The sequence below is a fragment of the Myotis daubentonii genome, chromosome 11 (genome assembly GCF_963259705.1).
Source record: "Myotis daubentonii chromosome 11, mMyoDau2.1, whole genome shotgun sequence".
Lineage (NCBI taxonomy): Eukaryota > Metazoa > Chordata > Mammalia > Chiroptera > Vespertilionidae > Myotis > Myotis daubentonii.
In genome coordinates this window covers 31,602,603-31,619,525 of record NC_081850.1, presented here as the reverse complement: position 1 = coordinate 31,619,525, position 16,923 = coordinate 31,602,603, and the positions used below count along the sequence as shown (strand labels likewise).

General features: G+C 43.0%; 1 protein-coding gene across 7 annotated transcripts in view; it reads left to right on the top strand.

Moving 5' to 3' along the window:
• KDM4C (lysine demethylase 4C) overlaps positions 1–16,923 on the top strand; it is a 337,267-nt gene that overhangs the window by 269,196 nt on the left and 51,148 nt on the right. For 6 of the 7 annotated variants that reach the window (XR_009447593.1, XM_059656697.1, XM_059656696.1 and 3 more), the window contains one exon: positions 14,687–14,872. Coding sequence is in view for 6 of the 7 variants with exons in the window: in XM_059656697.1 (XP_059512680.1) it covers positions 14,687–14,872 (186 nt within the window). In the remaining variant the exon portion in view is untranslated. Of the gene's footprint in view, positions 1–8,405; positions 8,436–14,686; positions 14,873–16,923 lie in introns of those variants that run through there. The other variant, XM_059656703.1, reaches the window with a different exon arrangement.

Sequence of the window (16,923 nt, the reverse complement as noted above, 5' to 3'; positions counted from 1 at the left end):
TCCTCTGCCCGTTCCTCTAGCTCTGCCCATGGCCTGGCTGAGCTCATTCCTCTGCCCTTTCCTCTTCAGCCTGCTACTTGACTTCTTAGCTTCTCACCTTTTGCAGGGTGAATCTCACCAAACAAAAAGCAATGAGATAAATGGCTTCTGATACATCTCATAAATAAGGATTTAATTCAACACACTTGACATCATGAGCCATTTATTTTAATGCTCTGAACTTGAAGTGTAGAAATAACTTTTCTCAGGGGTGGCTGTGTGGAGAGACAGAGGACTTACCGTGTTATGAGCTGATGCATGCATGCTCAGAATTGAGTTTTACTGTAGCATTCCATGGTGTCTGCTGATAGATGGCTGAGACAGGAACAATTCCATGTGACATGAGACTACATATCAATTGCTGCCTCTCACAAAAGCAGCCCAAACCCTGCAGGCTCCATCCACCTGGGACGTGGGTTTTCAATATTCCCCTTTCTGTCCCTTCCCAATCGCTCTTTAGCTCCGTGGGTAAGCTGATTGGTGTCAGTCTTCTCCTCTGTCTGCTCCTTCTGAACCTTGTTCTCCTAACAGCTGTTGCATCCTGCTTGCCTTCAGCTAAGTTGTCTGTTTCCTCCCCTAGTCTGTGAGCTGTTGCTGTAAAACTCAGAACAGCGTCCACCCAGTGTTGGCCAGAATTGGTATATGAGTGATTCACTTAATGATACTGATGAGCAGAACCTAAATTTTGTGAGTTAAAAAAAAAATTCTGCTTCAAAACCTGTATTAAAAACCTGGAGCAGAATTAAACTTTTGACCCCAATCCTCTGACTTGCCTACAACAATAGTGGCATTCATTGAGTCCAGCATTATTCCCTGTTTTGAATTGGGAATGTTAGCTTGCTGTGTAGTGCTTGCGGGGGGGGGGAGTGACTTTGGAGCGCTAAGGGAAAAAGGAATTCGCTAATATATCATTATCATTAGCTTGTTATTTGTCTGAGAGGGAAGCACTAATTAAAATAAAAAGCATTTGTGCCTATTTTGGAATTACCTGCCTATTTATGGGAGAAAAAAGAATCATACAACTGGCGAAACAACAACAAAATTATAATACACATCGTATTAACATAAAAATAAAAAAGGAAAGGGATGTGCTTTGAACCTCCAACTCCTTCACAGCTCATCATTTCTTGATACCCTTTGCCAGGCTGTATGCTCAAGGAATCTAATGATACACAAAGTCTCATTGCCAGATACTTCATTAATTCCTCAAGCCATTAGGAGCCTTAATGGCCTATGCCATTGGAATGAGTATGGAAATCCTGTCCTCCAAGAAAGTACAGTGCTCTATAAATCATACTCGCCTGAGTATTCTCTCAGCCCTTGACACAGAGAGTAGATGAAAAACATTGTACTTCCTGAATTCCCTATTCTGTATTATAGAGGCTCTCAATAATTGACACCCTTTAACCCTTTCATCCTCCAACCCAGTAGTTTTCAAAGTGTGATCCCTGGATCAATATGGTCAGCATCCCTGGGAAATGGTTAAAAATACAAATTAAATGCCCCCGCCCCCAACTCTGGGGGTGGGGCCAGCAAGCTGTGCTTTACAAAGGCCTCCCAGTCATTCTGAAGTGCTCTAAAGCCACCGTGGCATCTTATCTAATAAAAGAGAAACATGGTAATTGGCGTATGACTGCTACCCTTCCCATTGGCTAATCAGGGCGATATGCAAATTAACTGCCAGCCAAGATGGTGGCTGGCAGCCAGGCAGCTTAAACTGAACATGAGGCTTGCTTGCTTCAGTGACGGAGAAAACCAACATTCCCCGCCTACCTTGCCAGCCTCTGAGCCTGCAGTTTTAAAAACATTGTAACAAATATAGAAGCTTAACAAAACCCCAGAAACCTGCTTTCAGCCAGCCGGGATCTCAGAGCTGGAGTTGATACAGAGTTTCGATTATAGAACCAAAACAAACCAGATACCTGTTTTCAGCAGCCGAGGCCTCAGAGCTGGAGCCAAGCCTCAGAGCTAAAGCTGGCCTAGAATACAAAAAAGAAAAGAAAAAAAGGAGCAGTTGGGAGCTTAAGTCCCAGTCTGAAAACAGCCCTCAGCCCCTCATCCAGACGGGCCAGGTACCCCAATGGGGACCCCCACCCTGAAGGGTGTGTGACCAGCTGCAAACAGCCATCATCTCCTCACCCAGGCTGGCCAGGCACCCCAGTGGGGACCCCCACCCTAATCCAGGACACCCTTCAGGGCAAACCAGCTGGCCCCCATGCACCAGGCCTCTATTCTATATAGTAAAAGGGTAATATGCCTCCCAGCACCGGGATCAGCGGAGCTGAGAGGCCTCCCGGCACCGGGATCAGCGTGACAGGGGGCAGCGCCCAAACCCCCTGATCGCCCTGCAGCTCTGTGTGTGACAGGGGGCGGGGCCACAACCTCCCTATTGGCCCTGTTCTGTTCATGACAGGGGAAGGCGCCCCAACCCCCTGATTGGCCCTGCTCTGTGCCTGATAGGGGGGAGCTCCCCAACCCCCTGATCACCCTGCGGCTCTGTGTGTGACAGGGTGCAGCGCCCCAACCCGCCCACCCCACGGGCCCTGCTCTGTGTGTGACGGGGTGGAGCCATAACCTCCCCATCGGCACTGCCCTGAGTGTGAGAGTGGCGGCGCCCTAACCCCCTGATTGGCCCTGCTCTGTGTGTGATGGGGGGAGCTCCCCAACCCCATGATCGGCCCTGCTCTGTGCGTGTCAGGGGGCAGCGCCCCAACCCCATGATCGGCCCTGCTCTGTGCGTGACAGGGGTGGCACCACAACCTACCCATCGACCCTGCCTTGAGTGTGACAGGGGACGGTGCCCCAATCCCCCAATTGGCCCTACCCTGAGCGTGACTGAGGGTGACATCACAACCTCCCAATCCGCCCTGCTCTGTGCATGACAGGGGGCGGCACCCCAACTCCTCAATCAGCCCTGCTCTGAGCCTGACCAGGGGCTGCACCTAGGGCTTGGGCCTGCCCTCTGCCACCCGGGAGCAGGCCTAAGCCAGCAGGTCGTTATCTCCCGAGGGGTCGCAGACTGCGAGAGGGCACAGGCCGGGCTGAGGTACACCCCTCTCCTCCCCGAGTGCACAAATTTTTGTGCATCGGGCCTCTAGTCCTATATAATAAAAACCTAATATGCTAAGTGTCTGGTCGTCCAGGCATCCATTCAACCAATCAGAGTGTAAGATGCTAATGATATGCTAATGCCACTCAACTGCTCGCTATGATGTGCACTGACCATCAGGGGGCAGGTAGTTGACTGGTCGACCAGTCGTTATGATGTGCACTGACCACCAGGGGGCAGATGCTCTGACTGGTAGGTTAGCTTGCTACTGGGGTCTGGCTGATCAGTACTGAGACGGGCTGGACACACTCTGGAGTCCTTCTGCGGTCCCTTCCTGGCTGGCCAACCTCCCACATCCCTCCCTGGCCTTGATCGTGCACCAGTGGGGTCCCTCAGCCTGACCTGTGACTCTTGCAATCCGGGACCCCTCGGGGGATGTTGGAGAGCCAGTTTTGGCTCGATCTCGCAGGCTAGGCTGAGGGACCTCACTGGTGCACGAATTCGTGCACCAGGCCTCGAGTAGTTATATAATGAGGCGTCTTTTTTCACTGTTGAGGGCATAGATGAGAGGGCCAGACCTTGACAAAAGTCTTGCTTGGATTCAGTTTAATTCAGCAAACATTACTGAGCAGCTGTTATGTCTCAGGCATCCTTACTAGGAAACCATAAAGGTAAAGGACACTTTAAAGTCACTCTGTGTCAGCATTTTTCCTGGTATGCCATGTTTGTCAGTCTCCCTGGACATCAGCCCCTCCTTGACTTTGTGCTACAGCACCCAGAATGATGGTTCTCTAAGCTGCCCCATTTGACTTCTCAAACCTCCTTTATTAATTGCCATCCCGAAATTGGCTTCTAGTCCCTTTCACTGGCACCCCAGTGACCTGGAGGAAGAATGGCCCTGTCTTTCTGAACCTTCCCTACTTTTAAATGCCCGGTAATCTTACTGTTCACCAGCTCCCCTCCATCCCTATCCCTCTAGAAACTGGCGTCGCCTCCACACTCATCCATTTTTAGACGTAGGCAGCTGCTAGAGAGGTTCTTTCCCACAGAAGACAGACTGTCCAACGTTGACCTTGAGCTAAATAGAGTAGTTCTATTTAGAGGAAGATATAGAGTCTCTGTCAACAAGTTACGAGTAAAAAACACTCAAAATTTAGCTTCCTCCTAATAGCCACTTCCCTAGCCCGAGTACTCACCATCCGTTGTCTCTGAATTTCCTTGGCTTCTGTCAATATAAGAAACATCCAAACCCATGGAGAATTTTTAAGTTTATTTGAGCCAAACTGACAATTGCCAGGAGTAAAATCTCAACGGATTGAGAAAATGCTCTGGAGAATGGCAGTTTATTTTATATACGTGACAGTCACATGATTAGTTAAATGGTACTTTTACTCTTTCCCAAACAATTCAAGAATGTTTAAACATTTAAAACTTCACTTTTACCACTTCCTTCTTATATGCTACTATTTTCATTTATTTAAATTCTCTCATATTTAAAATTCAGAAGATATTACTATTATTGCTTGCAAAGTCAATATTCATATAGATTTACCTACATGTTTAGAATTTTGGTTGCCTTTTCACTTCTTCTTGAATGTTCAAAGGAAAAAACCTTTATGTTTGCCCTCACATTTGAATGATAATTAGGCTGGATGTAGGCCTGATTTAATTATCCTTTAGAAGCTGGAAGACATTGTTTTGTTGTCTTTAAGCGTTCACTGTTTCAGATTACAGATTTGATGGTAATCTGATTTTTTTCTCTTCTGGAAGATTTTTGGGATTTTCTCTTTTTATTTGGAGGTCTAAGATGTGTCTAGGATATGGTTAGGAGATTTTTTTAAAAATCAGTCTTACATCTTAGACCTTTTTCAGGTCTGGGAATTTTCTGTTCTTTTCTCTTTTTCTTTTCTTGTGGAATGCCTTTTAAGAGATAGAACATCTGGCTTGCTTCTGCGTACGGTTTAGCATTTGTGTTCCATTTTTCTTCTTTTTGATAATCCTTTTGTGTACAATCTCTAGGCTCCATCTTCCAGTTGCTAATTTGATCTCCAGTGGGATCCAATCCACTATTCAGCACATCTTGAATTTTTTATAATAATATTTTTTAAATTCTTTTTTTAAAAAAATATATATTTCTTTATTGATTTCAGAGAGGAAGGGAGAAGGAGAGAGAAATAGAAACATCAATGATGACAGAGAATCATTGATTGGCTGCCTCCTGCACACCCCCTACTGGGGATCGAGCCCACAACCCAGGCATGTGCCCTTGGCCAGAATCGAACCTGGGACCCTTCAGTCTGCAGGCCGACGCTCTATCCGCTGAGCCAAGCCGGCTGGGGCATATTTTTTAAATTCGTAGAGGTAGCTGTAGAGTTGTTTTTTTAAATTGATGGGATATATTTTAGAATCTCTATCATAATCTGTACCTCCTTTAAACTCTTGTTTCCCTAAACTGGCTCCTGAAGTCTATTCTTCTGCTTATTAATTATGGCACCTCTCTTTTATGACATTGGTTTTCCCCCAAAGTTTGTGATTTTTGAAGTATCTATTAGTATTTTAGTTGCATATCTTGGGTGTGCTTGTTCTTTCTGCAGCCCAATGAGAGCCCACTTGTCTTGTTGAATATCGGGTTGGACACAGGACTTGGATTCAGATCAAATCAGGTTATCTCACGTGCTGCTGATGATTGGGGATAGGGTGGTACATGGGGCTGGGCCCGACAGGCAGTTTGTCTTCTAGGTATTGGCTCCCACTCTTGGCATTGGTTTTACAAGAACTGCCCCCTTAGAGATAACTACTAATAGCTTTTTGTTGGGGGTCTGCTTCTTGGAGTTAGGTACACCCTTTCTTGTTCTGTGTTCATTCCTTTTCCTATATCTTTATTTAGGCTTTGGGGCTGGAGGGATGGTAGCAGCGGCTGACTGAGCCAGTCAGTCATTGTGTTTCTTTAAAGCCTTCTTCCCAATGTTGCCCCTAAGCATAATGCATTGCAGCAGCCATTCTAGTTCCACAGAGTGTCTTGTCCTTAATTCTTTCACAGCGCTTATTCCACTGTAACCTTCTTAAAAAGTGTCTTATTTTCTTACTCTTTGCCTTATTGAATTAAACTGTGCAGCCCAGACATGTGTAGCTGTCAGATTGCACAGATCTTCAACTGGGGCAGAGAGCTGGTTCAGTAAGTGATCATGGGGCTTGGAATACAGCAAGTCCTCAAATAAGATGTCATTCCATTTAAAGTTGTTTCTTTGAGAAACAACTGAGATGGCAGCCTCTCTCCTTTATTATGCTTGGCTCTTCTTGCTCCAGGAATCTTTGCTGTAAGAACTTAACTCTTAACCAAGGAACCAGAAACACCAATCAGAAAGGATATAGGTAACCCTATGTTCATAGCAACACAATTTACAGTAGCTAAGATTTGGAAACAGCCTAAGTGCCCATTAGCTGATGAGTGGATTAAAAAAAACTGTAATACGTCTATCTACACAATGGAATACTATACCTCTATAAAAAAGAAGGAACTTTTACCATTTGCAACAGCATGGATGGAACTGGAGAGCATTATGTATGCTAAGCAAAATAAGCCAGTCATAGAAAGATAAATATCACATGATCTCTCTCATATATGGGATATAATGATCAAAATAAACTGATGAACAAAAACCCAGAGACAAATGGCAGGGGATGGGGGAGAGAGGGAGGAATTAGAGATCAATCAAAGGACTTGTATGCATGCATATTAGCATAACCAATGGACACAGAGGTGGGGGCTTGCCTCGGGGGTGGGAGTGGTGGGGCGGTTGGCAGTGGTGGTGGGGTGGGGAAGAAACATATGTAATACTTTAAACAATTAAAAAAAAGAGCTCTTGTTTACATCTGTTAGCCTATGGCAGGGGTGGGCAAACTTTTTGACTGGAGGGCCACAGTGGGTTCTTAAACTGGACCGGAGGGCCGGAACAAGAGCATGGATGGAGTGTTTGTGTGAACTAATATAAATTCAAAGTAAACATCATTACATAAAAGGGTACGGTCTTTTTTTTTTTTTTTTTTAGTTTTATTCATTTCAAACGGGCCGGATCTGGCCCAGGGGCCGTAGTTTGCCCACGGCTGGCCTATGTAAAATTGGTTTCATTATACATCCTTTTGCTTAAAGTCCCAGAACCTATCAACAGCATCAATTGGGGACTTACTGTATGTACCACAGAGACTGTCCTGCAGGGCACAGAATAGCTTCCCCTGGATTTTGTGTAGTTCTCTATCTCAGCAGGAACCTATTTGATGTTTAAGTCAAACTTCTCAACCCTCTGAATAAACATCTTCCAAAGTATTGAGTTATGTAGTTATAGCAGCAATTTTCAACCTTTTTCATCTCATGCACACATAAACTAATTACTAAAATTCAGCACACCAAAAAAGTGTATTTTTTGCCAATCTGACAAAAATATAGTTAGAATTTTGATTCATTCACACCGGATGGCTTTTTGTTGTGTTGGCTATTGTCATTTTTTTATTTGATAGTCTAAGGCAGTGGTTCTCAACCTGTGGGTCGCGACCCCTTTAGGTTTTACAGTATGGTTTTACCTCAATAATTACAGCAGGAATTGAGAAACCGCAATGTGTTATTTGTTGTGAAGTTCTATCAGCCGAATCTATGGAGCCAAACAAACTAAAACGACCCTTTCACAGGGGTTGCCTAAGACCATCGAAAACACATATTTTCGATGGTCTTAGGAACCAAGACACCGCTCCTCTGTCCGTCTCCAGGCAGGTCCGCCCAAATGCAGATACGCCCACATATGAGTACCCGGCGTGATGACATCATCGTGCCAACCCCATCACATACACTCCGTACAAATACAGGTGTATGTGACAGGGTTGGCACTATAATGTACTTATTCGGGCCAGTCACACATGTGTAGAGAACAGCTACTGTGTAGAAAGCAGCTGCTGTGTTGAAAGCAGCTACTCTGTTAAAAGCAGCTACTGTGTTGAAAGCAGCAGTATTGGAGGTAAAACGACACTTCATGAATTATAATTACTGGGTAAATGTAAAATCATGTACTGTAAAATCATCAACTGCTGCAAAAAAAAAAAAATATCTGTACCATGGGAACTTAATCTGGATGCTGATTGGTCTTTTTATATTCAGCTGTGGTTGATGTGAATACTGCCCCCTTGTGATAGTAACAGGTATATAAAAAAAACAACACAGAATGGTAAATCATAGGAAACTTTAATGAACTGTATTGACTGAACTATTCCATGTATCATCTTTTGTATTATTAAAGCTATTATTAAAGTTATATATTATTTTTATTAGCAAACCATCCCATGACAATGGATTGTGTAGAGAAGAACGTTAAGAAAAGAAAATATAGTGAGGGTTTTTTACAGTATGGTTTTACCTCAATAATTACAGTCGGAATTGAGAAACCACAATGTGTTATTTGTTGTGAAGTTCTATCAGCCGAATCTATGGAGCCGAACAAACTAAAACGCCATTTTGATAGCAAGCATCTGAGCTTTGCTGGCAAGGAAACCAACTATTTTAGAAGCAAACCTGTTGTACTCAAGAAAGCCAGACTTAACACTGGTGACAAGTACCACAAACAAAACGTAGCAGCCGTTGAAGCTTCATATTTGGTGGCACTCAGAATCGCCAGAGCTATGAAACCTCAAACCATTGCTGAGGATTTACTGTTGCCAGTGGCCAAAGACATTGTTCGAGTTATGATTGGAGACGAATTTGTTACGAAATTGAATGCAATTTCCTTCTCTAACGACACTGTCTGCAGAAGAATAGATGACATGTCTGCTGATATTCTTAATCAGGTTATCCAGGAAATTAAATCTGCTCCACTTCCAATATTTAGTATCAGCTTGATGAATCTACAGACATTGCAAACTGTTCACAGTTACTGGTTTACGTGAGGTATATTAATGATGGCAACTTTAAAGATGAGTTTCTTTTTGCAAACCTCTTGAAACGACAACTACTGCACGTGATGTATTTGACACAGTTGGTTCATTTCTGAAAGAGCATAAGATCTCTTGGGAAAAGGTTTGTGGTGTTTGCACAGATGGTGCTCTAGTTATGATAGCATGTCGATCTGGATTTCAACGTTTGGTACTGAATGAGTGACCAAAAGTCATCGGGACTCACTGTATGATTCATCGGCAAATATTAGCAATGAAGATGCTGCCACAAGAGTTACAAGAAGTAATGAAAAGCGTCATAAGTTGTGTCAATTTTGTAAAGGCTAGCACTTTAAACAGTCGACTGTTTTTGCAACTGTGCAATGAGTTGGATGCGCTGAACAATGCTGTGCTATTTCACACTGAAGTGAGATGGTTGTCGAGAGGAAAATTTTTAAAACATGTTTTTGAGCTTCCTGATGAACTCAAAACGTTTTTTTTTCTTTTTAATTAAATCTTTATTGTTCAGATTATTACATTTGTTCCTTTTTTTCCCCCCCCCATAACTCCCCTCCTCCCAGTTCCCGCCCCACCCTCCGCCCTCACTCCCCACCCACTGTCCTCATCCATAGGTGCACGATTTTTGTCCAGTCTCTTCCCACATCTCCCACACCCCTTTCCCCCCCAAGAATAGTCAGTCCATTCCCTTTCTATGTCCCTGATTCTATTATAATCAACAGTTCATTCTGTTCATCAGATTATTTATTCACTTGATTCTTAGATTCACTTGTTGATAGATGCATATTTATTGTTCATAATTTGTATCTTTACCTTTTTCTTCCTCTTCCTCTTCTTAAAGGATACCTTTCAGCATTTCATATAATACTGGTTTGGTGGTGATGAACTCCTTTAGCTTTTCCTTATCTGTGAAGCTCTTTATCTGACCTTCAATTCTGAATGATAGCTTTGTTGGATAAAGTAATCTTGGTTGTAGGTTCTTGGTATTCATCACTTTGAATATTTCTTGCCACTCCCTTCTGGCCTGCAAAGTTTCTGTTGAGAAATCAGCTGACAGTCGTATGGGTATTCCCTTGTAGGTAACTAAGTTTCTTTCTCTTGCTGTTTTTAAGATTCTCTCTTTATCTTTTGCTCTTGGCATTTTAATTATGATGTGTCTTGGTGTGGTCCTCTTTGGATTCCTTTTGTTTGGGGTTCTCCGCGCTTCTTGGACCTGTAAGTCCATTTCTTTCACCAGGTGGGGGAAGTTTTCTGTCATTATTTCTTCAAATAGGTTTTCAATATCTTGCTCTCTCTCATCTTCTGGCACCCCTATAATTCTGATGTTGGTATGCTTGAAGCTGTCCCAGAGGCTCCTTACACTATCCTCGCATTTTTGGATTCTTTTTTCATTTTGCTTTTCCAGTTGGATGTTTTTTGCTTCCTCGCATTTCAAATCATTGACTTGATTCTTGCGCTCCTCTGGTCTGCTGTCGGGCGTCTGTATAATATTCGTTATTTCAGTCCGTGTGTGCTTAATTTCTAGTTGGTTCCCCAATATAAGATCGAGGGTCTTATTAGTTTTCGTGTAGATCTCATTAAGTTTATCGGCAGCTTCTAAACAGTTCTTGAGAGACCTTAAAAGTGTGGTTCTGAACTCTATTTCTTCCATTGACAATTTTGTCCTGTTTCTTTGTCTCCGCATTTTGTTATGCTTCCTTGGTGCACCCCCTAGTGGTCTTTGTTCGCAGTCTTATAGATAAATCTTGATTGTTGTAGCTAATCCCAGGGAGGGTTTGACCTCCAGGCCAAGTGGCTATGAGAATCAGCTGTGTCAGCAGTGAGGAGAGCTTCTGTCCCCTAGGGAGGTGCTAATCTAGCCTTTGCCTGAGGCTATCCGGCAAAGGCCTCTGTGCAGGGCTTGGGCGGGGCGGGTCGCACAGGATCAACAGGGTGGGCCAGAGAGAGCAGTTATGGCGGCTCTCAGTCCTGTCCCCAGGGGCTCTGCCTCTCTGAGTCCCAGCACCCGCTGCAAAGCTCGGAGAGAAAGCTGCACTCGCTCTGACCGAAGCCAGACAGTCCCGCTTCTCCCGTTTGAGTCTGGGCCCCTAAAGACTCGCCCGGATCTGGAGCTCAGAGTCTGCGACTCCCTCCCGATTGAAAACAACAACCGCGTCCTCCGCCGCCAGCACGCTCCGCGCACTCCGCACCTCAGAATTTGACTTCAGCACTGCGCCTCCTCTGAGTGTCGGTATGCGTTTCTCTTTCCTCCTAGTTGTAGGACTTCCACTCAGCCAGCGTTCCTGTGGTTCTGGGTGATGTCCGTTCCGTGTTTTAGTTTCACTTTTGAAGTAGTTGTTCAAAGCAGCAAACTCCGGCGTTAACCTATGCCGCCATCTTGGTTCTCTCTCTCAAAACGTTTTTTAATCAGCAAGCAAGACCACAGTTCGAAGCACTTTTTGGCAATAAAAGTGAACTCCAGAAAGTAGCTTACTTGGTTGACATCTTTGCCATCTTGAATGAGTTAAATTTATCACTGCAAGGACCAAATGCAACATGCTTCGATTTGTCTGAAAAGATCCGATCATTCTAAATGAAACTTCAGCTTTGGCAAAAAAAAATTGGATGAAAATAAAATTTACATGTTGCCTGCCTTATCGGCTTTCTTTGAGGAACATGACATTGAACCAGACAAAAGGATTACAATGATAATTTCTGTGAAAGAACACTTGCACATGCTTGCAGACGAAATTCCATCATACTTTCCAAATCTACCTGACACCCCATTTGCACTTGCCAGAAGCCCATTCACAGTCAAAGTTGAAGATGTCCCTGAGACAGCACAAGAGGAGTTCATTGAACTTATTAACAACAATGCAGCGAGAACTGATTTCTCTACAATGCCAGTTACAAAATTCTGGATCAAGTGTTTGTAGTCATATCCTGTTCTGTATGAGACTGTGTGCGCCTTCTTCTTCCATTTCCAACAACATATCTTTGTGAAACAGGGTTTTCCAGCTTGTTCGTTATCAAGTCTAAATACAGAAGTAGACTTGTTTTGGAAGATGATCTTTGTTGTGCTCTTGCAAAGACTGCCCCGAGAATTTCTGATCTGGTGAGAAAGAAGCAATCTCAACCTTCACACTGATGTTGGCTTTTTATGCATACTGTCGCAAAATGTAGCAATGTAGTTTACTGTTGTTATATTAAGACTGTTACCCATGCTACACCATGCTTCAAGACAAAATTTCATTTATTTGTAATTAGAAATAAATATTTCACAATATATAATTACATATTGTTTTTGTGATTAATCTCTATGCTTTAATTATGCTCAATTTGTAACAATGAAAATACATCCTGCATATCAGATTCATAACAGTAGCAAAATTACAGTTATAAGTAGCAACGAAAATAATTTTATGGTTGGGGGTCACCACAACATGAGGAACTGTATTAAAGGGTTGTGGCATTAGGAAGGTTGAGAGCCACTGGTCTAAGGGAAAAGAAGTCAGTGTCCCGGACTAAAGGGTCAGGTATTTCATGTTTTTAAAATTCTTGTGGCACATCGGTTGAAAAATTGCTAGTCTATAGTTAGGTCAACTTTCTAAGGATCCGGGTTTTATCCTTAAAAATGACCACCTCTGGTCTCCCTAGGAAAGGAGGCACTTCCCTTACTAGATTCCAAGCATTGGATCCTCCTGGGCTTAAGTGTATTCTTTCTGTCTCCACCCTTTCTGGAAGGCCTCCGTTTAATAAGGAGGTGATGGTGGAGGAGGCTGAGAGTTACTAATTCATTAATTAGTTAAGTCATAATACTCTTTCCCACTCCTAAGTCCTGTTTAATTAGGAAAACAGGAAACAAGTTCTCATTTTATACATCTGTTACTACCTGAACTTATCAAATGCTGACCTCTGTGATTAGGCTCTTAAAGATTGTCTGATTATGCCTGGGGCTCCAGGTATGAGTTTTGCTAATATATCTGTCATCACATTTCAAATGATTAGTATTGTCCAAAAGATACCAACATACCAAGAATTACCAATAATGTATTGAAACTGATATAAAAAATATATTAAGATACTAAATAATGCTTTTATTCATATTATAATGGGTCTTGTTTAGTTCTGTGGTGTGTTCTCTCTCTATTTCTGTAATTTCTTAATTAGCTAAGCCACATACTTACCCCTCTCCCCACTTAGATTTTTTAAAATTGTACATTAAATCCAGATGTATAGGAGGATCCGATAAATGCCCAGGATGCAGGACTCTCATGCGGACAATTGAGAGAGAATACTGCTCAGACAGACCATGAAGGGCCTTTTATAAGCTTTCCTCTTCCATCTCATACTGTTCCTTTTTTTCTAGAATGTCTTGGAGATAAGGAGATGCCATTGAAGAACATTACACAGGGGTTGACATAGGATTTATGTTGTAAAGACATCACTCTGACAGGCCTGGAGAAGATGAATTGAAATGGAATGAAATAGAAGAGGGAGAGACCAGTTAGGAGGCCATTACTATGCTGGGCAAGACACCATGGGCAGAGGCAGAGGCAGTGGCAGTTGGTATAGATGGGCAGGGAGAGATCAAAGCAAGATTAAGGTACAGAATCTATAAGACTGAAGTGGCTGATTAGATGTGAAGGCAAAGAAGAGTTAGAAGTTAAGTGCACATTGATTCTTGCAGCTCTGTGGTAAAATATTACAGTCCCTAAAAGGCATTGAGTTTAAGTACCTTTTTTTTTTGTCCCAGGAAGGAAAATGTACCTATAAAAGAAGAACAGTTACTCTAGCATTTGATCAGATTGCAGGCCTTTTTTATCCTTAGGAATGAAAAGTTGAGCGTTTTGATCATTCTGTTTCTTTTTTCTGAACCTAACCTATGTTGTTCTACGATCAATATTTTTTCCTAACCCAAGTATTGGTTCACAGATCTTATATTTAGTGAAGCTGTTTTATTTTTCCCATCTCTCATAAGAATTGTACTGATGATGTTTAGTGCTAATTGTATGCAATTTAATTTTCAGATTGTAGTAATCATTATTGCTGTTTTTATTTTCATTCTTCCCCAGGCTTAGTCAGTTATAGATATTCAACAAAATTATGCCCTTTGGGATGATTTTCAATTTTCTCACTTTGGGAGGCATATTTTTGTCAGTCATGAAGGGTTAGGATTTGGATTATTAAACACTTGAACCCAAAGTTTCCACATTGGACCATTTAACATTCTTACGTTTTCTTGCAAATGGAAAACTTAGTCCATCTGTGTGCTATTTGGGCACTTTTGAAGACCTCATGTAATTCAGGCGAGTGTGTGCCTGTCCTCCAAACCTACATTCTCTCTCTTGATGTACAAAAAGGTCTGCCATGCAGGAAATACAGGAGAAATAGCTTCAGCTTTCATGGGCGCACTCTTGGGCCTTGCCTCAGCTCTGCTCCTGGAGAACCATGTACAGAAGGGCTTGGCTTTTCCTAACCACAAGAATTATTTCAACATGTTTGGGAGTATGTGACCAAAGCAGTATGTTTTCTTGAAAGTGTTGCTGTCACGACTTGGGCCCCTGGAGGGTCAGGGCTTGTTGATGTAATGAGTTTTCTTCATCTCTAATAGCTATTATTCTGTGAAGTGTAGAAATTGGCTGTTAACAGAGTGAAGTGATGCTCTTCTTTGTTTTAACTCTCCAGAAATGCATCTTCTGCAGATACCGGGTTAAGAAGGTCTCTGGAGCCTGCATCCAGTGTTCCTACGGCCGCTGCCCGGTCTCCTTCCATGTCACATGTGCTCATGCCGCAGGGGTGCTGATGGAGCCTGATGATTGGCCATATGTGGTGAACATCACGTGCTTTCGACATAAGGCCAACCCAAATATGGTAAGGCCTGCTCTCCCTTCCCAGGTGCCAAGACTGTGTATGAATTCCCTCCTAGGCCAGCATGTTCTACCTTGTAATGTTATTCATTGTTGACATGTCTAGACTTGAGGTGTGGGTTTCTGGAGGGCAGGGATTGTACAATATTATTTACTCGTATTTGCCCAGGACCAGTCAGTGTCTGGTGCATGTTACACACATACATGTTTATTGAGTTGAATGAGTGAATGAACGAATGAATGAACAGGTGAAACTCACTATGCCTGTTCTGGTTTTGGATTTGTGTTCAGGGCTGCTGAATGTTATGCAGGTTGTGCACTGCAGTATTCAGGGTGAGGGTGAGACCATTTCTGGGACGGAGTGATGTGAGAGCCCTTACTCCACCTTAGATTATGTAGTGCTTAATCTACACAACTATACACTCTGGCCTTCGGGGTTTATTTCATCTCTTCTAGAAGAAACAAAGAGAGCAACACAGTACAGCGAGAGGGGTGGTCATGCACATTGGAGGCCTTGCTGCCTGAGATGGGATAAACTAAGCGAAGCATGAGGCCCTGGGAGGGGTGATGGCAGTCTCAGTAAAGCGGAAATGTTGAAGAGAAGTTTAAAGATCAATTTCTTCTGCCTTGACCATCTCACTCAGGACAGTACCTATTTCTGGGGAAAGAGTGTTTACAACCAATAGCGTGTGAATTTAACTATAGTTCAGTTTACCTGTCCTGAGTGAGTGGAGTCTTTCCTCTGTTTTAAATGCTTAGAAATGTTACGACAATGTAGAGAGAGTTGCTGTGTTCCTGTTATCTTTCCAGTTCACCGTAATTGTTTTCAGTTGCCAGTGAGGAGGCTAAAGCGTTGTATCCAAGCTCAGCTTCACTAACTTGCTGCCCGTTGTTATTCCTGGGAGGCTTGGCCACAGACTAGTTGCAGCCTAACGTGCTTGTCCTATGTCTCTAGTAACCTCCTGTGAGCAGCCTGCCAAGTCATCAGCATGGGCTTGGGGATCCGTGACCCACACAAGTCTCCCAATTTTTTTTTTTTTTTAACAATTCCAGCAACTTCCATGGGTGTCTTGAGAGATTCTTTTTTTTTTTTTAATTTATTGCTTAAAGTATTACAAAGGGTATTACATATGTGTCCATTTTTTCCCCCCGCCCTAGACAGTCCCCTAGCCTCCCCTATCCCCCAGTGTCTTTTTTTTTTGTTTGTTTGTTTTGTTTTGTTTTACTTTTTGATCAGCAGCCTAGCCAGGATCTCTAGCCAGGATCTCCAGCCAGGTTCTGTGTCTTTTTATTTTTTTTTATTTTTATTGCTTAAAGTATTACAAAGGGTATTACATATGTATCCATTTTATCCCCCCACCCTAGACAGTCTCCTAGCCTCCCCTATCCCCCAGTGTCTTATGTCCATTGGTTATGCTTATATGCATGCATACAAGTCCTTTAGTTGATCTCTTACCCCCCTACCTCCTGCCCCCCAACCCTCCCCGGCCTTCCCGCTGCAGTTTGACAATCTGTTTGAGGCAGCTCTGCCTCTGTATCTATTATTGTTCAAAAGTTTATAATGGTCTCTATTATCCACGAATGAGTGAGATCATGTGGTATTTTTCCTTCATTGACTGGCTTATTTCACTTAGCATAATGCTCTCCAGTTCCATCCATGCCGTTGCAAATGGTAAGAGTTCCTTCCTTTTTAGAGCAGCATAGTATTCCATCGTGTAGATGCACCACAGTTTTCTAATCCATTCATCTACTGATGGGCACTTAGGCTGTTTCCAGATCTTAGCTATGGTGAATTGTGCTGCTATGAACATAGGGGTGCATATATCCTTTCTGATTGGTGTTTCTGGTTTCTTGGGATATATTCCTAGAAGTGGGATCACAGGGTCAAATGGGAGTTCCATTTTCAGTTTTTTAAGGAAACTCCATACTGTCTTCCATAGTGGCTGCACCAGTCTGCATTCCCACCAGCAGTGCACAAGTGTTCTTTTCTCCACATCCTCGTCTTGAGAGATTCTTAATGTCTGTGGGTTGGAACTTACTCTATGGGGTTGTTCC